The sequence below is a fragment of the Mixophyes fleayi genome, chromosome 10, assembly GCF_038048845.1.
Source record: "Mixophyes fleayi isolate aMixFle1 chromosome 10, aMixFle1.hap1, whole genome shotgun sequence".
NCBI lineage: Eukaryota > Metazoa > Chordata > Amphibia > Anura > Limnodynastidae > Mixophyes > Mixophyes fleayi.
Window position 1 is genome coordinate 78,107,424 of NC_134411.1, and position 24,178 is coordinate 78,131,601.

General features: G+C 42.4%; 1 protein-coding gene across 2 annotated transcripts in view; it reads right to left on the reverse strand.

Moving 5' to 3' along the window:
- LOC142104326 (cytochrome P450 2J4-like) overlaps window positions 1–20,562 on the reverse strand; it is a 258,403-nt gene extending 237,841 nt beyond the window's left edge. For both annotated transcript variants that reach the window (XR_012679557.1, XM_075188926.1), the window contains exons 1-8: window positions 20,300–20,562; window positions 17,269–17,431; window positions 15,921–16,073; window positions 15,026–15,186; window positions 9,671–9,844; window positions 6,960–7,104; window positions 6,285–6,472; window positions 4,599–4,740 (exon numbers count right to left, since the gene is read on the reverse strand). Coding sequence is in view for 1 of the 2 variants with exons in the window: in XM_075188926.1 (XP_075045027.1) it covers window positions 4,599–4,740; window positions 6,285–6,472; window positions 6,960–7,104; window positions 9,671–9,844; window positions 15,026–15,186; window positions 15,921–16,073; window positions 17,269–17,431; window positions 20,300–20,464 (1,291 nt within the window). In the remaining variant the exon portion in view is untranslated. The remainder of the gene's footprint in view (window positions 1–4,598; window positions 4,741–6,284; window positions 6,473–6,959; window positions 7,105–9,670; window positions 9,845–15,025; window positions 15,187–15,920; window positions 16,074–17,268; window positions 17,432–20,299) is intronic.
- Between the last annotated feature and the right edge of the window lie 3,616 nt (window positions 20,563–24,178).

Genomic DNA, 24,178 nt, shown 5'->3' on the forward strand with positions numbered 1-24,178 from the left:
TGAATGTAAACACATGTTATAGCCTGCATATGAGACTGTCATCACTACTGATCAGGACTTAGACTAGCCCTCTAGCCTGAGCAAGAGACAAGGCAGAAAAACAAGTCGCATTGAGTTGCCCAGAGCTGGCTTCGGACGTGGCTGCATGCACTCCAGTGTGGCACCCCCCTCCTGTAAATTTACTATGGCCAAATGCCCCTTCCATTCCCTGAAATCGTAGGCTGTAGCAAGTGTCCTTTGTGTACGATACACTCAAAATTAACATATATGTGCCTAAATCAGGCCCGATATGTCTGTGATACTCGTTTTTTAATCCAGGTGATGTTGTTCAATTAAATTAAACATGGCTCTATAAAAATTAATAGTTTCTTGTAGAAGTTGTCACCCATGACAGCGTAGGAAAATCCCTCAGACTATAAATAGAGCTTGCGGCTCTGTTATAGTCATTGCGTATCGGAGGTTGTACAAGTTTCAGCGTCGTCTGTCATATTTTTTTTTTTTTTTTTTTTTAACCAAGCATGTTTCGGTTTGGATTACAAATATGGGGGCCCTTCTGGCCAGAAGAGCAAAAGATATTTACAAGCATGGACAATTAGAATTACAAATTTATATTGGACATTTCAAGCAGGGACAATTGGAACTGTTTTGGGACATGGTTTACAAACATTTTTGTATTAAAAGCTGCTGATAACTAGAGATGGCAAGCTTGGTTCCCCGAGATCCGAATCCATCCGAATATCGCCTATCCGAGTACCGAGCCGAGTAGGCTCGGTAATCTCTCGCCCATTCGGAATCATAATCGTTGCAAAACGTCATCGCGATGTATTCGTATTTCTGAGCTAGGTTCTCGCGAGATTTGAAAAGCATAAATACCAGCCTGCACAGCAATCCATCGCCATTTGACAGAGGGAGAAAGCAGGGTTAGGCCACAGGCTATATTAGCGCAGGGACAGAGCAAGTAGTGTACACAAAGAGGGTCTATACTAATCTCTTCAATTATAATAATAATACCATTTGCAATTATTAGAGCAGTAATAGAGGAGGATAGAGGAGGGTTTTTTTTTTCTTTTGTGGGCACTCCAAGTGCTTTTGGGGTGTGTCATATTCCCCAGTGTTTCACACTAAATTGTTCCGGCTGTCAAAAGAAGTCACATTTGTCAGCAATATCTATCTAATACAATATTTTGCACTACAAGTGGTTTGGGGTGTCCAATATTCCCCAGTGTTTTACACTATATTTTTTCTGGCTGTCAAAAGAAGTCATATTTGTCAGCAGTATATATATAAGACAATATTTTACACTACAAGTGCTTTGGGCTCATTAAAATGGATTCAAAGCAGTCCACATATGAGCAGAATCAGCAACCAGGTTCTGTCACCAGTCCTGATGGTAGTGTTCCTAGTACGTCATCTGAGAAAGGCGATGTAAAAGTACATATTTTTTTTAAATCAGGGAAAAAAACACACACCCAACAAAAATGTACCATGTTGAAGCGAAAAAGAAGTGTAACTGAGGAAAAGTTAACTGCCGATAAAAAAAAAAAAAATTGCCAAAATGCCATTCTACACACGCAGTGGCAAAGAAAGAATAAGGCCTTCGCCTTTCTCTATTACTGCCAGATCTAAAAATATTACTGAGCCTTCTTCTTATAAGGTCACTGGTGAGCAAGCAAGACCAAGTAATTTGCAGTCTAAAAGTGGTGTACAACTACTGTTACGCGGGAAAGCCGAGCTGCAAGAAAACAGTAAGGCATTTGAGGATAATGTATGCTCTGAATCAGAAATGACAACAATCCCTGTGGAGAGTCAATCCACCAGTGGTATGTCTAATCGTGAGCATTCTGATAATGTACCCATAAAGAAGGGCCCTTTTAGCAGTTCTGCTGATGTGTGCCTGAACAGTCCGAGTGTAGCCGGTGATACACAAATTGAGGATGCCACTTTGGAATTAGAAGAGGATGAGGGGGAGATTTGTATAGGCGACGAGGGCGCTAATTATGATGTTGATGATTATGATGCAGACAGATACCAATTGCCTTTCTCAATTTCTATTTATATTCTAGATTATATAACGGCTGAATAGTTTTCTATTTTACTTCTAGTGTAGAGGGAATTAGAAGAGGATGAGGGGAAGATTTGTGTAGGCGACGAGGGCGCTATTGATGATGTGGATGATTAGGATGCAGACAGATACCAAACTGCCTTTGTCCATTTCTTTTTATATTCTAATTCTACAGTCTATGCAGGCTGCTTCTTTTATATTTTACTACAAGTGGATGGGGGTGGGGGGGCTGATGCAGACAAATACCAAACTGCCTTTGTCCATTTCTTTTTATATTCTAATTATACAGTCTATGTAGGCTGCTTCTTTTCTATTCAACTACAAGTGGATGGGGGGGATCTGATGTAGACAGATACCAAACTGCCTTTGTCCATTTATTTTTATATTCTAATTCTGCAGTCTATGCAGGCTGCTTTTTTTCTATTCAACTACAGGTGGAGGGTGGGGGGGTCATATGCAGCCACCAAACTACCTTAGTCCATTTATTTTTTATATTTTTCAGTCTATGCAGGCTGCTTTTTTTCTATTCAACTACAAGTGGAGGGCGGGGGGGGGGGGGTCATAGACAGCCACCAAACTACCTTGATCCATTTATTTTTTTATATTGTTCAGTCAATGCAGGCTGCTTTTTTTCTATTCAACTACAAGTGGAGGGGGGGGGGGGGCTATAGAGACAGAAACCAAACTGCTTTTGTCCATTTCTTTAGATATTTAACTATAAGTGTAGGGTGTAATATACACCCAAAGACGATGGCTGCATTGCCAATAGGCTAAGATGGAGAGGAAGACAATCAGGTTCGTGTGCAGAATTAAGGACGGCCTATCAGGGATTAAACTGTTTTCTTCCTAATTTATTAGCTTTAGAATTACCTTACTTATCCAAGAAACAGGTGGAGCACTAAATTTGGTTACTTTATGCCCATAAACATTGATTTTTCAACAAAATAGAAAAACAAAACCAAACAAAACCAAAACAAGCAATGGCGGTTTGGCAAAACCAAAACCAAAACACGACGGTAATCCAGATCCAAAAACAAAACTAAAACACGGGCGTCAGTGAGCATCTCTACTGATAACAGAAGAAGAATTCAGATTGGTGAGTATATTGAGGTTTTCTTATTTTTAATACATTTATGTGGTATAAATGAGGGTGTTTAGTGTATTTATTATTTTTATTAAAATGTTGTGGTTTTAAACAGGGTGTTGTGGTTTTGCAAACATTTCGTTTTGTGGAACTACAGGTCTCAGCCAGCCATGGGTGTCAGGTCATGTTGGCACTTGTGGTTCTCCAAGTGCCAGCATGACCTGGCTGCCATGGATATGCTGGTGCTTGTAGTTATACAAGCATCAGCATGCCCACACTGTTTATGGCAACCTTGCATGGCTGGGACTTGTAGTTCCACAAAACAAAATGGCGTCCAGTTTTTTAAACTTTATTATCGCTGATATTACCCTACACCCACCACCCAGAGGTGTAGGAAGAGCCCTAGTGCTTTCAGCACTGGGCTGAGTCTTCCTAGAGGGGGGGCTCACTCGTTGTTTTCGGCAGACCCCACTTCCTAGGAAATCCAACCCAGCGCTGACAGCCTGGTGTTATGTATTTATTTGTATTACTCTCTTTAGTAAAGTATATTATATGATTTTTATTGAAAGAAAAAACATTATTGAATGAACAAATAATTTATTAAAGAGGAGGGCGCAAAATTATTTTTTGCAGGGGGTTGCCAGACATGCTAGCACCAGCCCTGTAGCTAATGTTGACAAGTGAAAACCCAATAGGAATGATTTATGTACATATTTATATATTTGTAACAATTCTTAGTATTTTTACCATGCCAAGAAATGTTACAATGTTCACCTCTTACTTCTGATTGTTGACATGTGAGGAACAGGACACTCTAAATATGCTCCTTTTAATGCTCTTCCACTGTTTGTGTTTTCATGTTATCATCATCATCATCATCACCATATATTTATATAGCGCCACTGATTCCGCAGCGCTGTACAGAGAACTCACTCACATCAGTCCCTGCCCCATTGGAGCTTAGTCTAAATTCCCTAACATACACATTATCACTATATTGTGAAGGTGAGCAAATGTCCAGTAGGGAGAGTACAGATGTACAGGATGTAGGTAGACTGCATGAGAATGTAAAGTGAAAGAAAGGTCGCTACCAGCAAGGTAACTGGATGTTGTATGTAGAGAACTCCCCTTGCTAGTACTACTATGGTAGACCTGTCCAAAACTCAAGCTGGCCACATACGGGATCATCCTGCCACTCGGCTTGTATATTGATTGACAGGATTTATGCCCAATTAACAACACAAATTAGATGAGAGCCTGCCGTTAGGTACTTTGGCTGCAGATGCAAACAAAGTTTTGTGTTGACAACAGTCCAAAAACTTTGCTGTTAACTCATTGATTGTACATTAGTCCTGGACATTTATGTTGCTTTTTACAACAAAATTGTCCCTGTAATTATTCACATGCTTTTCTCTCCGCACCCCGATAGCCATTGCTTTTGCCATCTTTTACCTGCAGAGAAGGGTAGGAAGGAGTCTACTTTCACCAGCTCTCCCTCCTTGTTCAGGAAATTCTCTGGATTAAACTCATGTGGATATTTCCATTGACTCTCATCATAGTGCACTGAGGACAGATCTGGTATAATCATCGTTCCCTGGACAAATAAATAACAGATTACAATAAACAATTTAGTGCTTTGAGCCACAGAATTACGTATACAATTAATATTATGTGCTCTTGGATCTTGGTTTATACATTAGCGCAAAGTAGCAAGATTTAGCCAAAGGTTAAATTATGATTTCATATTTTGAATAGCTGATTGCGTTATAGTAATTATAATATCTTGGTGGACCTTGTCGCATTAAAGATATCCATTTCTACTGATGCAATATACAATTGGAATACAATTGCAGATGAGTTTATATTGGCCCACTATTATCCTAAGGTGGACCTGGAAGTGACAAGTTTACTTTGATGAGAGAAGACTTTCACTGTGATCAAAATCAAAGGCCTGAGTCATTAAGGAGCGTATTGTTCGCACATTCATTCTGCACATGCCCAGAACCGGGCTATACGCCAAGGAACGCAGCCGCATTGAAGTCGTCATGGAGCGCAGAGGACACATACAACACCCGTGTGTTTTTCTGTGTGTTCTTTAGTGAGTTTAAATTCTACATATGTATTGTACGTATCCTGCAGTGTCTGGTCTAGTAGAGCAGAGTAAACCTACATCTGTAGTCGTCAGCGTTCGTAGTTTCCCATCCGCTTCTCAGTGACTATACCAGATTTACATACGTTGCGCTTAGTTCCTTAATGACTCAGGCCCTAATATAATAAATGAGGTATTTTTAGCAATCTGTTTAAAGTTTGATATGTTCCAGGGTCTCCCCTCTTTTCTGGTCTGGGTCACTTAATTGCTTTTCTGAAATATGTCAGCATACAAGTGACTCTCCATGCCGGCCTGTGTCGGTGACTCTCCATGCCGGCCTGTGTCGGTGACTCTCCATGCCGGCCTGTGTCGGTGACTCTCCATGCCGGCCTGTGTCGGTGACTCTCCATGCCGGCCTGTGTCGGTGACTCTCCACCCATGTGTGTGCCACTGACTCTACCTGACCCTGTGTCAAACATCAATTCCACTTCCGTCATCAGGGGAGTGCAGACAGGAGTCATCAGTGAGTCCTGGGATGTAAACCTTGGGAGAGCTAGGCTCCACTCCCACCACAAAATCTCCATCTCTGCCACTTGCTCGTTGTTAAGGGGAAAAACCATCAGCTACATCTAGTTGATGGCTCCTATTGTCTGGTTTGTTCATAGTTGTGTGATACTATAAACAAATCAGGTCAGGCAGCTCTGGGAGCTGCAAGCTTAAGGCTCCAGACAGCAAGTGCAGAACAGGGAGGTGAACAGTTAGTATAACATCGCGTTGAGCTGACTAGAGGTCTGCCCTACACTAGTCACCTGAAATGAAACACTGACCACTAGAGGTTAGAGGTCTCTTATACCTGCTCAAGAGATTGGAGGATTTTTTAACAGTATTTTATTATAATTAGGATCTGTAGGAGATTGAATTAGCGCTGGCCTTATATGTGTGTGTTTTTTTTTTTTATAGATATGATCCTGAAATATTGCTAGCCACAGTAGATTAATTTACTTGACATCCTACTAATTCCTTAATTCTTAAGAAGGACTTATCTTCACCTTTGGTATAGTATAACCATTCAGCTGTATGTCCTTTATGGAGGAGTGAGTGACTCCTAGTGGCACAATTGAGGCACAGCGCTGGACTTCTTGTAGCACAGCCTGTGTGTACGGCATCATCATTCTGTCCTCATAGTCTAGATGGTCTCTGTCTCCTCGAATTCTATGTATTTCTTCCCGACACTTCTCTGGAATAAAATATGATACATTGTAATACTCATATTGTCATTTCTCTCCTAAAGTCATGCATCCAGGAGTATTCCTGAACAATATCTTGTGAGAGGTAGCAACTGAAATTACACGACAGTTGTATTTCCTACGTTTTTTTTTGCTGTGACACACTTGTCATGTGACCATTGTTTGTAACACGCTAATGTCAATTTTTCTTTTCTTTTTTTTTTTTTAAATAACCTGAATCACAAAAAATATTAAGAGTTGAATAAACTGTCTGGATATCACTGTCTTCTTACACAAACTAATGTAAATATTTGTAGAGGTATAGGGTCTGTCATCTGTCCCTTATTATTAGGTCTAACAAAATAAATCACTCGTTCAGATTTAGCATTTAAATGTATTGTCTACCTGCTTGAGACAGCCACTTTATTGTAGGCAGGGCGAAGCATGCAACAACAAGAACATCAGAGAATAAGACTGAACATTTTGGGTAGACTTTACCTTGAATGTCCGGATGCAGCATCATATAAAGAAGACACCACTCCAGACTAGAAGATGTGGTCTCTGTCCCAGCAACAAAGAGATCTACCATACATGTGAACAGGTTCTCAGCATCAAAGGTTGACTGGTTGCTGTCTTCCTTCTCCTGGGTACATAACAAATGGGATCATTGAAAGCTGGATGACCCACTCTGCCCCTACTACCACTCCTTACCCGCCCATCCATTGTCGCTTCACAGTGGTGAGCTATATTGATTTGCCTGTTCTTTTACTGGGCACATTAGTAAAATATTTTCCTAGGTGGAAGTACAGCTTTAAATTACTTTAGCTTTCCAATCCAACACCATAATTTTTAGCAATAACTGTAAAACAGGCACAGTTTTATTGGCATCACCCTCGAAACGCATACCATTTGACCAATCTTGCCAATGAGAACTACGTCTAAAACATTCATTGCATCATTTGACCGAACCCCAGCCAGAGTCACAAAACTGACTTTGCAATTTTAGCTCTCTAATCCAGAGGTGGGCACTATGTGGATCAGGAACCACATTATTTGCTATATAGCATTCAGACACTTACTTGGGGTAGATTTATCAAACTTTCTAAATAGGAAAAGTAGAGGTATTACCCATAGCAACCAAATAGAATCTAGCTATAATTTTTTAGAATGTACTAGATAAATGATGGTTAGCATTTGATTGGCTGATATGGGCAACATCACCACTTTTCCTGTTTACAAGGTTTGATAAATCTGCCCCTTGGAGTCAAGCCTAAAAAGTTTGTGCATCATTGCTCTAGTTCTCAAACTTTGTAATTATATATTAAGTTGTTTGGAGGATGTGCGAGAGGAACAGCAGGAGCAAATAATTCTCTCCTTGCAGAGATCTGGTGGACAGAAAAAAATGTACTGGACACTCCTAGATATATTCTCAGATATTTTCCATTTTAAACAGAAGTCCAACTGTGGGCTGCAATCTTCCACTCTGCAACACTGCCCAGTGAAATGCGTGAGGATTTTGAGTTGCCTTAAGTTGATTTAGCTTGAAGTTGTGGACTCTTACACCTGGACAGGCAGAGCAGCGGGTGGGCAAATGCAAGTTCAGTACAGTAGGGGCATGCACTCTTAAGTATAGACCGCCCCCTGGTGATACAGGGGTAAATGTATTATGTGCGGGTTGTACAAGTCGCCGAAAATCGGCGAGATGACAGCTTAAATTTAAAGCGGCGCTGCCTTGTAAAGGGAAGTTTCCCTTTACAAGGCAGCTCCGCTTTAAATTTAAGCTGTCATCTCGCCGATTTCCGGCGACTTGTACAACCCGCACTATGATACATTTACCCCACAGTGTAGTTATTCTTGGAAATGTCTCAATATATGCATCTCTGGAGGAGTATGTATTGTTTGTGACTAAAGGCTGGTGTAAAGATAAGTGCTGATGATTAGGACAGAATCAGTACTTATCTTAAGCTGCCATATGTCATACCAATACTATGGCTCTAGCTGGTTATCACTAAAATATGAGGACAATGACATGGTGCTACCTGCAAAAGCCCCAGCCAGCACCAGGCCATGGCAGGTTTGGCTGCTCATGCTATAACAGGGAGTTTCGCAGTGCTCCCTAAACTCTCTCCCTTTTATTTAACTCTAACAATGCTACTTGCTCCTGGCAGAGCTGCAACACAAATTAATAAACTTAATTGACCTCAAGGGGTCAATGCGCAAACAACCAATCAGAGCAGTATTGGCACGTTCCAGCCAAGATGTTTTGGCTTATTACGTATTGACCCCGTCACTTGTTTATGCCGCAGCGCCAGAGTGCAGGGAGCACGTACCATTGTTCTGTTATGGTTTGTTATTTTTAAACTATACAGACTACTTTAGGAAAGAAGAATCCATATGGATTTAGGAGTTGAATAAAAAGGTTAATAAGGGGTTTGGGGGAGTTTTCATTTTTATTTTATGTCTTTGTTTGTTTTCCCCCCTTTTTTTTTTGCGGAACTATATATTCCAGTGGGCCCTAGCTGCCAGAACATGCTGGCGCTTGTAGTTCTACAAACGTAAGCATTCTCTGGCAGCCGTGGACATGATGGTGCCAGTACTTAATCTATTTTTCACAACGTACTGTTATTACAAAGACATCCAACATCCCAGTGCTATTCAGTACGGGAGTACCTTGATGAGTGTGTGGGGGCGACATTAGTTTTAATTATATATTTATTTATTTATCAAAAACTCATTGCAAATGCGGCATTCATCATCATTTGGATAATGTTGACTTCCATATCTTTACTGCTTTCACTTATCTTGATATGTGCATCTCAAAATACATACGTAAGGCCATTCAGGATGAAAAATTGTGGCCTATTCTATATTAGACCTGTAGTTTTAAGTGCAGTATACACAATCTTATACAGACATGGCCATGTGCAATTGTGAAAAATTAGCCCAGTTAGTCAGTGACTCTAAAATTGTCTTACACATTATTTTGTTTTCAAAAAACGTCCACACAGAGTCTTTGTACCCCCCCTTCCCCCAACAAGGAGAACCTTAGGGTTCTTTATCCAGAACCTCCACCATTACTGAAATTCTCTGCTTGACACTCTGGAGACACATGAATAAATGTAACAATTGGTGCAAAGGTGTTGACAATTCTGATTGGACAACTGCTAGATGTCACATGCTTGGTATAATGTGCTCCACAAACGCATTACCTTATCTAATTCGTCCAGATAGCAGTCTATGTAATCTCGGGGTTGTCCGGGGACCCTGTTTTTTTTGTGTTCCTCTAAAACGTTCCCGAGAAATGCAAATATAATTTTTAGATTTTTGAAAATCTTCTGGTGTGGTAAAGGAAGATGTTTTACAAATCCAAATGCGTTGTAGAGCTGGAGTGGAAAAAGCATAGAACATTATTGTTGGCACCATATAACAGACAGCATGGGAAATATCAAGGTATAGCTTCATTTTTACATACACTATATGAACCACACCTGATAATTATTGAATTGAGGTGTTTCAATCAGACCCTTTGCCAGAGGTGTATAAAATCAAGCACCTAGCCGTGCAGTCTCCATTTGCAAACATTTGTGATACAAAATGGGTCGTTCTAAAGAGCTCAGTGACATCAAAAACTGTGCAACGGGTGCTTAATGGAGTGGATTTCCATGGCCGAGCTGCTAAATGCAAGCCTGACATCACCAAGACCAACGACAAGCGGACATTAAAAACCCACCTTTTCTTAATAGCCTTTCAGTCACCCGCTTAACTACCCACCTTGTCGGCTACCCTCTCATCCCTTCCTTTCCCCTCCATGACTCTGTCTCCATTTCACCGTTTCACCCTTCTGTCTCTAAGTCTGTCTATCCCCTCCCTTTAGATTGTATGCTCCTTTGAGCAGGGCTTTCTCTCCTCCTGTTTCCACCATTTTTATCTTTGCTCTCCAGCTACTCAGCTCACCTCCTCTTGGTCCTTCTGCCCTCTGACTCCTCTCGCTTCTCTCTGTTACTCTCAGTGGCTCTTAACCTGTCATCCGCACCCACCTTTTGGGCTCAGGTTTCCAGTTTGTGCTGAATATCTCTTACCCTCATCCTTTCTATCTAGCTCTGCTTTGAGCTTATGGAGTTATAGTGCTTACTGTTACTTGTACTGTGCTGTTTCACCTTGTACTGTGCCATTGTTTGTACATGTATGCGCTACGGACACTTTGTGGCACCCTATAAATAAAAATTAATAATAATAATAAAAAGCGTTGGATGATGTGGTGTAAAGCACACCGACACTGGACTGTGGAGTAATGGAAACGTGTTCTGTGAGTGATGAATCCCTCTTCTCTGTTTGGCAGTCAGATGGGCGAGTCTGGGTTTGGCAGATGCCGGAAGAACGTTACCAGCCTGTCTGCATTATACCAACTGTGAAGTCTGGTGGAGGAGGGATAATGGCATGGGGCTGTTTTTCACAGTTTGGTCTAGGCCCCTTATCTCCAGTGAAGGGCAATCTTAATGCTTCAGCATACCAAGCCGTTTTGGACAATGCTATGCTTCCAACTTCGTGGCAACAGTTTGGGGAAGGCCCTTTTCTATTCCAACATGACTGTGCCCTAGTACACAAAGCAAGGACTACAAAGACATGATTTGATGAGTTTGGTGTGGAAGAACTTGACTGACCCGTACAGAGGCCTGACCTCAACCCCATTGAACACCTTTGGGATGATCTGGAACAGAGATTGCGAGCCAGGCTGTCTCATCCAACATCAGTGCCTGACCTCATAAATGCTCTACAGAATGAATGGACACAAATTCACACAGAAACACCCCAACATCTTGTGGAAAGCCTCCCATGAAGAGTGGAACCTGTTATTGCTACAAAAGGGGGTCCAACTCCATATTAAAGTATATGTGTTTGAATACAATGTCATTACAGACCCTGTTGGTGTAATGGTCAAGCGTCCGAATACTTTTGTCCATAGAGTATGTATCTAGCTTTTTCTTTGCTGTAGAAATGACATTCATATCAGTATTGTCCGTGACACTAAATGGATTAGGTATACACCCATACACCACAAGTCTATGTAAGGCATAGTACTGTTGTTTATCATGTTTTAAAGACTCGTAGTAGACTTAGTAGACTTGTAGTATGGGGGTGGTTCTGCTGTCATCCCCGGCATGCAAATCATGCAGCCATGTCACTTGTGTGCTGCCCCAGAGCTCTAGTACTACTAGTACCAAAAAATGCAGATGGCCAGTCCACCCCTGCAAGAGCCCCTCCCCCATGCCACTGACACCCAAAGCACCTCCTCCTCCTGCTACTACCCTACTACTACAACCTTACAAAGTTATGTTTCCATGGTATTGTCAATTGGTTTCTGTCTAATATAAAGTAACTGCCGCCATCATCATCTTCGTTGTTTATTTGTACAAAACTCTACAGTGTCAGACAGTAGGTAAAACAAATCATAGAACAATATGCCTAAAAGCAGAACAAGTACATATGCAGTTGATGACGAAGGTACAGCATACTTGCCTACTCTCCCGGATTTTCCGGGAGGTTCCCGACTTCCGGCGAGTCCTCCCGGACTCCTGGAAGAGTAGGCAAACCTCCTGGACCCTGCAAAATGCCGAAATTCACGCCATTGAATAGCGGGGAGCGGGGCTTACTTGCGTCATTTAGCCCTGCCCCCCACTTTTCAATACCCTAAATTTGGTGGGGGGGGGGGGGCTATAGTGACATTATTATGTCGTCACGCCCCCTCCTACCCTCTGTCACATGATCTGTACTCCGATCTCCCGGAGTACAGATTTAAAAAGTAGGCAAGTATGAGGTACAGACGTGAGACAGAAGGTAGATCTCTGCTCAGGGGAGATTACCGACCAGTGGGAAAGAGTAGTGATCAAAGAACAGGAGTAAGTAGATATGTAACTCTTCAATGTAATTATCCATATAAGAAGCCCATATCTACCATTCATTTGGTTACACATTTCTCTCGCACTCTCTGCACCCTAACTCCTCTGTAATTATAGCTATGCAATTCCATGTATCAGTCTTCCAGAAATAAACTATTTTGTGTATTTAATGAAAAGTCATTATTTATTAATATATAAGTATTGCCATCTGGTAGCCAACAAAACACATCAATCTTATTTTGCCAGTTAAATGCACTAACTCTATCTGACTAATAAAAATATAAAAAATTTTATATGATTTTTTTTTCCAACTAGAATTTAATACACTAGATACTACATATCTTAAATTCAATGATGTCTTTTCATGGCATGGGATAGCTTTGCCTGTAAGTAGTCTGTTTATTTTACAATAGGGAGAGACCATACAAGGAAGTATAGTGCACCTTGTAATGTTTCTTATATAAGCAATATATGAATGTAATTGCTTAGTTTGCAAACCGAACTTGTTGTGCAGATCTTCTTTACACCTCTGTGTTGAGTTCTGAAGACTGTGCCAGATCTCCTCCATTAAAGTATTGATGCATGATTCAACTTGCCGGCTGCCTGTTGCCTATGGAGTCTCCATGCAGTGAAGGACATACGTGTTTGTCTAACAAATTATTGAAGCTAAGTATTCAATTTATCTTCGAGAGCAAATGAGGTTTACCACTGCCGACGATTTCATGGAGGGGGCGGGGAAGGAAAGTTTGGCCATAGTCAATGTACACTAAGGGCTATATTTACTAAGCTGCGGGTTTGAAAAAGTGGGGATGTTGCCTATAGCAACCAATCAGGTTCTAGCTGTCATTTTGTAGAAAGTACTAAATAAATGAAAGCTAGAATCTGATTGGTTGCTATAGGCAACACCCCCACTTTTTCAAACCCGCAGCTTAGTAAATCTAGCCCTAAGGGTGTGCCAATCGCACACGCAGCAGCATCTGATCCAAGCTCTGGGCATCTCTCAGGTACTTGTTTTTCAGACGTATCTCTTGCTCCAGCTACAGGGCTAGTCTAAGTTCCGATTAATAGTGATGATGGCTGTGTATGTATGCTAGAACAGATGTATGCAATCAGTAGCAACTGTATAAATGTATTTTATGTACAGCAGACATTTGCAACATCCTTATAAATGTATTTCATGGATAAAATAAAATAAAAATATTTAAATTTTTTTCATGTTCTGTCATTAATGCCTATATTATTACCAGGTGACATTAACTATTATCTTTTTCTGTGTGTTCTTTATTGACTGTACATTCTTTATAGGTATTGGACGAATCCTGCAGCGTGTTTTGTAGTAGAGCAGAGCAGACCTGCACCGGTATTCATCAGCGCACGTATCTTTAGAGCCGTTTCTTGTTGAATTTGGGCCAGCGCAGGCCCGAATTACGTGTGTTCTGAAACAAACGCACATTGCGCTCAGTATGCGTGACTTGATGAATCAGGTGCCTAGGTTGGTGCCATAGTACACAAGCTACAGATACCTAGTTATACCCCATTCATACTGCACCAAAATCCCGGGTTTTTGCCGGGGCGAGCTCAAACGACCCGGGTCTTGGTGCAGTATGAATGGTACAAGTCAAAAATCCCGGGTCTAAAAACCCGGGTCTTCAACCCGGGATTTATCGAGGGGTAATTCCCGGGTCGGACCTGGGTTGCCTGCACTATGAATGGTGCAACCTGGGTTTTTCAACCCGGGTTGCACAGAAAACAAGCTCATTGGCTGTCTGCCTGTCTCTGGAGGATGATGTCATTGGTGGGAGCCCGTGGAAGATTCGAGAAGGAGTTTAGGAGAAATGGTGGATGGGGGAGTGCAGATCAAGCTGAAGCAGAATCGGAGTTTGCCAGGGCACAGACTTGTGCAGTATGAATGGGGTCAACCCGGGAAATTCCCGGGTCCGAGGTGCAGTATGAATGGTGTTTCTGAGTTGGGACGCTCCGAGCCCCGGCAAAAACCCGGCTTGGAAAACCCGGGATATTGCCGGGGCGGCAGTATGAAAGCGGTATTACTGAGCCTGAAAGATACGTCCACTGGAAGCCTTAGATTTCTCTCCACTGAAAGCCTTTCTTTCTGTCTTCGTGCTTCTGAACCAAGTTAAACTTTTTGAATATATTAAAAAAAAAAAACTTCAAACACACAAACACTTCTAATATCCTCTCACTCTTATGATTAATGCAAGACTTAAATGAAGCAAAAAAATAAACCAAGCAAGTTAGTTTAAATTAAGCAAGAGGATTGTTCTAAAGTAGTAGTAGGTTTGTGGCTGTGAAATGGTGGTAGTAGGATGGTGATGCTAGGACACGTTGGGTCTAAGTCATTAAGGAGAGAAAAGCAAAAAAAAATAGGAGTAAGTTTGCTCCTGGACAAACCATGTTATAATGCAAGGGGTGCAAATTAGTTTATTATTTTGCACATGAGGAAAATACTGTTTTTTCATGTAGCACACAAATACTTGATAGCTTTATTTGTACACTGAAATTTAAAGTTGATCTAGAACATGCCCTACCCCAACTATAAAGCTGACCCTGCATTTTAAATTTTACATTTACCTCCTCCTCCAATGCAACATGGTTTTGCCCAGGTGCAAAGTTACTACCATCAAGTTAAGGCCACATGAAATGACCTACCTGAGCCCAAATACTAGTCGCCATCTTCATATGTTCATGGACAAGGTTAAGAATGTCTCTGAACGTTGTGTCATCATACCCGTATCGCTTCCCAAACACGATGGAACAAATTATGTTGGACACAGCGTTATCGATGACAAAGTGTGGGTCATACAGAGTGTCTGAAAAATACCAGAGAAAGCAGCTAAGCAAAAATATAGGAGCAGGTTATTTCAGGTACCTAATAAAAGCGCATGTTGTAATAATACACCAATTCGAGGACCGGTAACTTCAAATAACTGGTATGTTAATTAATAAATGAATGAAAGGAGAGGCATAATGTAGACATAAGTAGAGATGAGGCTGGATTAGGTGCAGTACTGAAAATTGTATTTCATGCGATCTCAATGGGGCACTTTATAATTGAGGTGGCAGCACCCTGCTCCCGCTTCACAAAGCTCTGCTTGAAAAGGGAGAGCTGCGTGCACCTAACAGCAGTGCACGCAGCATTGCCCATGTATATTATGGGGATAGGAAGAGTTGGAGAGCAGCCAAGCACTGTCTAAAATTATAGCCACGCCCCCATGCATGCTGGTCACGCCCACTGGTGGTGTGGTGTGGAAACCCCCCTCTACAAATCCTGCATTTGCCCCTGGTAAGAGCCCTTATACTTATACACCTCAAATACTATGTACAGTTCTGGAGGCCGTATCTCAAAAAAAAAATCCAATAAAGTAGGAACTATTCAAAGAAAGGCTACTATTATAAAGCATGGACTGCATAGCAAAACTTAAAATAGACTTCAAAAGCTGAACATATGCGGCTTAGAGGGGACAGAGGTGATACAATAGAAACATTTGAACATATTAAAAGTATTAGTAGAGTTCAGGAAGGTAGTTTGGTATATTAGGCTTACCTTTATTGTTTTTTAATTCCTGAATTAGGTATGAACTCTCCTCACGGATTCTTTCCTCCATGGACTTCTTACCCAGTCCAAAATTCCGAAGTGTGGACAAGGTGAAGCGTCGATGCTCCTTCCATGCTCGTCCATATGTGGCAAGAACCAAACCTGAAGAGATGAACACATCTAAGACTAGCGGTACAAGTCTGGTGACACGTGTCTCAATTACTAAGCCTTGTAGTAATCAGGGTTAAAGAGATTGATGATAATTTTATCAGTGGGGAAACGGCAGAGTAGTAGTAGAAGAACAGATTACATGTTTATAATATGTGTTTCTGGGGAAGGGAAATTTCTTACAGCATGTTTGGCAAAGTGTTATATGTTCATATCATATGTTCTACTTGTTAATTAAAACTATAACGTGCTTATATAATACTGATAATAGTGTAGAAGTACTACACAGATACACAATAGTTCTAGATAAACGCTGACCTATAACTGCACCACACTGCCATTTTCATACAATGGAGAGCAACATGACTTACAAGTTATACACTAAGCATTATACTTAGAAGAGCTAATCCACTAATTGATAATCAGATTCTAGCCATAATTGATCTAGTACATTCTAGAAAATGATAGCTAGAATCTGATTGGTTGCTATGGGCAACACCCCCATTATTCCCTTTTAGTAGGTTTGATAAATGACTCCTATAATCACCTGTGTTATTTACTTGCTTACTTTGCACCAGTTGCTGTGTGATTGTACCATGGACAATGTATCATATGCTTGGAACTTCCATCTTCCTCATTACTGACTCAACAGTGTATCATCTACATGTATCATACATTTCATCTGTCCTAATTTCAGCAAGCTTTGTCCCGCCAGGCGACATGTCAGTCTTGCTGGTTGGGGGGAGGGGACATATCTAATGGGCAGCCTAGCACTTTACAGCGCTAGGCAGCCCTCTGGGGACATGCCACACCCCCATAGAGACATGGTCACGCCCCCTGTCTCGCTGCTGAGGACTTGTATGTTGGGAGGTATGTTATATTTTCTATATTTGTATGTGAATATTACATTGGATGTTTTCCTGAAGATATGACCCTTTAAATGAGTATGTGACTTGGTGATTAGCTTTTCATTTTATTTGTGATATTTTGTGATGATTTAATAAACAGTTCATCTGGTCTTATAATATTTTTCCTGACACATGCAGATCACAGACTGAGCTTTTTAAACATTTAATAACACCCCCTTTTTAAAATCCGCTTGCTATCAATCTGTACCAGTTTCTCTATCATGTCGCTCATTGGCCAGAAACAGACAAGAAAGAGAATTGATGTCGAACACACAAGTTACCTCTGGCTCCTGAGATTGCTTTTATGAGTCTGTTCTGAGGTCTGTCTGCAGAATCAATGCCTTTGTTCACCAGAACTTCTTTGAGATCTTTGATCCCACGGACCACCACAGCCGGGGTAAATCCCAGGTAGATGCTGAATACTGGACCATACACCTTGGAGAACTGACATAGAAATGGAAGTTATGCTGTGTTACAACTAGGCAGCAGAAGGTAAAAAGGTATTAGGCCAAGAGAGATTGTCATAATCGTCTACATTAGGGCTCATTTGCATGCAGGTGTGATATTTGCACAAAACATAGCAACCAATCAGATTTCTACTTGTATAACTTGCACTAGAAAGATAAATAAGAACTGATTGGTTGCTGTGGCTCGCTCAAATTTTGCACCTAAAATTAAGGTTAATAAATGGTCCCTAAAATATCTGTAGAAGCTGGCTGCATCCGTGTTATCTCCCTTGTATTGCTATACATCTAGCTGCCTAATTTCCATCGACAGTTTTAAAGGTGTGTTCTTCCAAATGTTTGTCCCTATAATGTCCCTATTTTTCAGCACTAACCAACTGCACACAAAAATTCAGGTTTTTCTTGCATATCAGATGCATATCCACCTCTTCTCATTCTTAGGTCATGTAAGTTATTACTTATTGTAGAGCAGTACTTCAAATTCAAACGGTTTTAGTCATTGTAGACAAGGTGCATAAGCATGGCATGATGTAGTGCTTCAAGGTGCACCAAGACAGCATCACGTGTGACAAACCCACATAACATTAACTAAGTTTACCTGGAAATTACTTGAAAATGTTGAAAGTAACTTGAAAGTAACTATGGGCCTGATTCCTGTCCGAAGGCAAACTCATTTGCGTGTGGTATCTTGCGTGAATTCGTCCTGCACATGCACCAGAACGGGACTTACTCCACTTAACACAATTGCATGCAATTCATGTCCAGGCGCAAATGACACTTACGACTGTCTACAACTTCAAGACAGGGCCCTCTTAACAACATTATGGGCCCCCGGGCAAAGTAGTGCACAGGGGGCCCCTATTTATACATAATGGGTCTGAGTCATTAAGTAGAGCAAATCATAAAAAAGGAGTAACTTTGAATCTGGGCAAAACCATGTTGCAGTGGAGGGGGAGGTAAATTTAAAATGTAGGCACAGAGTTATAGTAGGGATAAGGCACGTCCTAGTTCAACTTTAAATTTCAGTGTAAAAATAAAGCTAACAAGTATTTGTGTGCTAAATGAAAAAACAGCCAGTATTTATCTTATGTGCAAAATAATAAATTAATTTGCACCCCTTCCATTGTAACATGGTTTGTCCCGGAGAACATTCACTCTTTTTTCTTGCCTTACTTGCCTTAATGACTCAGGCCCAATGTGTGTAAAAAAAAAAGTTATATATATATATATATTTCACTGTTTTCAGCCGTCAGCGTCCCTTGAAATAAAAAAAAAAAACCCTTAACTTACTGCTGCTGCTGCCTGCTGAATGCTGTTTTCGCGTGGGGGACTCCTCCGTGCTGTGCTCCGCAATGGATGTCGGGCGTGATGACGTCATGCCCGACATGCACTGCGAGCGCCGCACGGAGGAGGAGACCAGGGAGGGAGTCGGATCGCCAGCTGACAGCAAGGTAAGTATTTTCTCTCTTTTTTTTTTTCTGGCCAGGATTTTTTTTGCAGCGCTGCCTCGGACGGGCCCCCTGGGCTGCAGGGCCCCCAGGCACCTGCCCATTGTGCCCAATGGGAGAGACGGCCCTGCTTCAAGAGCAGAATCGTGATGAGAAGGGGCTTACAAACTTAGACAATGTACAGTAACGGTGTGCAGAAGGATGCAGCCAATTCAAGTCCTAGCTGTCTTGTAATAACACTAATTTTAGCCATATCATTTGCACCAGAGTCAGGGCTGACTGAAAGTGATGACTGTCACAGCATCGTGTTTGCATTAAAAACTATACATATGTGTACCACTAGATAGCAAAGAACATGTGTATGCAAGTAAGAGAGGCTATAGAAATGCCTTGTATGTATAGAGCACATTAAGAGCATCCTAATCTTATATATAAAAAAATCATTGGTCTGTTTGTTTGTTTGTCTGTCCGGTTACAAGACTTAAGTTAGGAACATTTTAGAGGAACAAAAATGCAGGTGGCCCAGTGACCAAGCTCAAGGTAGCCCACTATGGGACCAGCCCGGCCCCACATCCCAGCCTGCCCCTGCCGGTTACGCATTCAGACACCACTGCACTGATTGGGATGAAACCAATGCAATATGGTCCAGTTGGATCCTGGCCAGGTTTTAGGGGGTTTAGGGTCCCGGTCAGACCTCCTGTTGCTGTACGTTGGACAGAACTTTGAGCCAGCGAGCCTGTTCTGAGCCTTCCACTGGATGAATTTGGACGAAAACTTCACAGACTGGTAACACTGGATCCCAGAAGACATACTAGGGGGTTGAGGTCCCCGTCGGACCTCCTGTTGGTGGAAGCTGGGCAAAACTTCCCAGAGGGTGACAATTGGTCTGGGATGCCTAATGGAGTGTTTGGGGTCCTGGACGGACCTCCCATTGGTGTACATGGGCAGAACTTTGACCCAGGGAGCCTGTTCTGGCCCTTCCACTGGATGGATTTGGATGACATTTTAGCTGCTAATTATTTTTAAAATGTCAGTTACATCCAACTAATTGATAACTTTATAACTTGGAAGATTTAAACCTGAGCAAAGCTGGGTACTTCAGCTAGTTTATGTACTGTATATAATGTAAGAAAAACTTATTAAAAAAAATATATTTTTAAAGCACTTATTTGTATTAATATTTCTAGCATTATGTGTTCATTTGTTTTCTAAAAAATTTTTTGTAAACTGTGTTCTGATATGACTTTACATTTCACATATGCATGTGCGTATACTGCAATCTGTTAGCATGCGACATGTAACGTTTAGAAAGTGTGTACTTATAGCCAGATTCAAATAGAAATCTCAGTAGGTAAATCCTCATAAACATTCAGAAATGAACAGTTTGGAAATATACTCACCTCCTGCAGATCCTTCAGGAGATTGGTAAAGTCCATCTGCAACATGTTGCCCAATACAGGCAGGGCTGGAGGACCAGGAGGGAAACCCTTTGGTCGAGACAATTTATTCCACCATAGGAAAACAAGAAGGACGAGTCCTAGTAGCAGAGCAGTGCTGAGCTCCATGATGGCAGATAACAGAGTCCTGGGCACTGACTGCTGATCACAGTCTGCTTTTGATTTGGACTTTCCACCTGTAAAAGCAATGGTTTGTTTGTAGCATAGAACACATGTATTAATAGAGACCTCTGTAACAGCCCCTCCCTCCTGTCCTCTTATTGGTTTAGTACATGTCATAGAACATAACTCACAATAACTCAAGAACAACCCAGACACACCCCCCCCCCCCCACCCCACCCAGAGAAAAAGAGAAAAGCTGTCATAGTGCTTGGTGTTGTATTACACACAAGTTAACATTAACCACACACAGCAGATAAAGTATCACTGTGTGTTGAAAAGTTGCTGCGAAAAGATTTCATTTCCTTCACAGATAATATTCATTGAGCATTGTTTTAATAATGTTTTACCACAAAAATGTGAATATTTGGTTTTGCCTAATTTCACGATTTTTACATGACTGTCAGTCAAACTATGCAAAATAAGTTGTTATTTCAGGCACATGTATGCAGGGATATGACAGCTCTGAATGTCATTCCTGTTGTTGGCATGATATAAAAATACACAAACTAAGAGTAGAATTTTTTTAAAACTAAAGTGTTGTGTTAAGGTTTTTGGGGGCCCAGGGTAGTGAAGACATGGGGGCCCTATAGTCTGATACACAAGTGAAGGGCTCATCCTGTGAGCTCCGTTGCGGCCGGGGTTGCCAACTCTGAAATGAAAAACAAGCAACCGCTTAGTGAAAAACAAGCCCAAAACACGCCCAAACCAATCCTAAAAAGCCCAACTTACAGGGGACCGTCCTTTGCTATAACACTAATTTCTACACTGAATCTCCATTTAGAAAACCTTTATAAACACAAGAGGACACATTTATACACTGATATGGCAAATGAAAACAGAAATGCTGTAATTTAGGACACTGGTATGTCTATACCACACAGCCCCATGATATAACAGTATAAAATAGGGCACTGAAAGCAGTCTTCTGACATGAGCAGCTTACTGAATGGGAGGGGAGGGTGTTATATAGCAGTGTTACCTGCTATAAGTGCAGTGATCGTGTCTGTCACCATACTCACCACTTATTTCAGTAGGTTGCTGTAGGTCTGTCTTCCTGTGATTTATTCCACGTCCTCCTCTGAGTCCGCCCACCCACAAAAGTGCCACTTTATTGGAGGAATTCTCTGCACAACCCGCCCACCCAAAAAAAACAAACTGAATGCACTAATCACAAGATGGTAACAGAGAAAAAAAACCCCCAAAAAACGATTATGCAGCCTGAGGGACTTGGAGAACGTGTCCAAGCCCAAAAATAAGCTACCCACGGCAGCCCAAAAAAACCCACAACTCCTGGAAAAAAGAAGCCCAATTCCGCTTGTCATAAGCGGAATTGGCAACTATGGTTGCGGCCCTGTGACTGTCCTCCTATTGGTCGGGTCAGTGAGCCAATAAGGGCTCACTTCCTGGCCATTTGAACCCGTGGCACCAAGCAAACCAATCAGGGCTCGCCACGTCACCACGCAGCATTGCTGAGTTGCATCGGCACGCCCACGGCTAATAAGCCCCATGGCACCATCATCTTGGTTTCAGTCCCATGGTTGAGCAGAGTGAAGAGGACATTCTGGGACAACCAGAAGTGAAGTAGATGGCAGCAGTGGTGAAAGGGGCAGGGAGCCCTTCTAATGACTAGGTGCTACCCTGCCACTAGAAGAAAGAAGACGCCGAGATCAAGCAAAAGAAGAAATTGTCAGGGGGGACCAGCATGTTGAGGAGGAGAAGAGGTGACGCTGGCTGGAGGGTCTGGAAGACCCGAAGACCCTGGTCACAAGCTTAGCATCCTGTGTGGAGCAGGTAAGTATAATTGCTCCTTGTTTGGTCGGGCACAAGGCCCATGGACAATTCGGGCACTAGACCAGTGCGACAGGTAGTGGGCACAAGGCCCTGGCCAGTTAGGGATAGTTAGGTAATATTGGGCCATGCAGGCCCTGTAGTTTGGGGCACCAGGCCCCTTTACGTTTGCTGGGGCACCAGGCCCCTTCAGATTAGCTGGGGCACCAGGTCCCTGTAGCTATTTGGGGCACAAGGCCCCTAGGATAGTTTAGTGGGTGCAAGGCCCATAGGTAGTTAGTAGACTGGACACAAGGCCCATTAGTTAGGGCATAAGGTTCTTAGTTAGGAGGATACAAGGCCATTTAGTTAGAATTGGACACAAGGCTCATTAGGTAGTAATTTGTGGCACAAGGCTCCTAGGTAGTGAGGGGGTATAAGACCCTAGTTAGGCTGGGCGCAAGGCCCATTAGTTTAGTGGTCAGGGCACAAAGTCCTTAGTTAGTTAATAGGGCACCAGGCCCTTAGTAAGTTGGGCATAAGGCTCAGAAGGCTCAGTGCTAGGTAGGGCATAAGGTACAAAGCTACATGGGCACCAGGCCAATATAGTAGGCAGGGCGATCTTTGAGTAGAGGGGCGCTAAGCCCTTGATAGTTGTTTAGGGGTCCTATGTTGTTAGGAGGACACTAAGCTCTGGTTAGTGTATGAAGGCGCTAGGCCCTGTTCACTTAGTAGGGCTCTAGGCCCTTGAGGTAGTGGGACATCTGGTCCCTTGGGAGTGTTGTGGTAGGCTGAGAGTGGCATATGAGGCCCTTCAATCTGGTCCAGAAGAACACCCAAAGTCCTGAGTCCCAAGGCAGATGGGCTCAAAGGCCGGGGTTCAGGCGGCTGTTGGAGGCCTGCAGTGCGGCTGAGTACTGGCGGACACAGATGGCCCAGGGCAGGTGAACAGAAGCTAGAGTGGTCAAGTTCCAGGTTAGTAAAGGTAGGCCTGTGACCATTGCTGAGGTGGTTGCTGGCCTGGAATGTACTGCATGTTCTTTCCTATGCTACCTGTCTGTCTCCTTCAGTGTACTCCCCTGTAGGGTCTAGGAGTTAGACGTTCATTTAAGACGGTGCTGAGACGGAGAGAGACTGGGCTGGATCCAAAGCGGCCGGTAGGTCTTCCATCACTGATAATATAAGACATCTATGTGCGTCTGTTCCATTCCCCGCAGACGTTACACAAACATATACAAACATTGATCCTCTCATATCTACTGCCACTCTTGTATCTCTATCATTGCCCACCTTGTATATCTCTTATTGCCCTCTTCTCTCATCGCTGCCTCCTCCATGTCTATCTCATTACTGCTCCACCATGTCTATCTCATTGCTGCACCCTCCTTGTCTCTCTCATTGCTGCCCCCTCCGTGTCTCTCTCATTGCTGCCCCCTCCATGTCTCTCCCATTGCTGCCCCCTCCATGTCTCTCACATTGCTGCCCCTCCATGGCTCTCATATTACTGCCCCCTCCATGGGGCTCCCACAGACCATAATTCATCCCTGCACCACATGCAAGTTGTAGGACTTCCAAATCCAGGTAAATATAATTTATGATGTTGGGGCGAATCTACCTGCAGAGCAGAGAGTTTCTTCGTAGACCAGATTAGCTTGACCAAGCGAAAAAGTGTATTATGTTCATAATATACCCCTGGACCTTCGTTATACTCTATCTGCCTGACATACAATATCAACACAAATTACATGTCATGTAATGATGGAGTGCGGAGAAGGAGGATGTCACAGTGCAAACAAAGCTCAGAGGAACGTTCCAAAACCTCTCTGCTCACTACGTCATGTGCCATGTGACTATGGCTGTCACAATGGTTTATGGATTTTTTCATGGGATTCA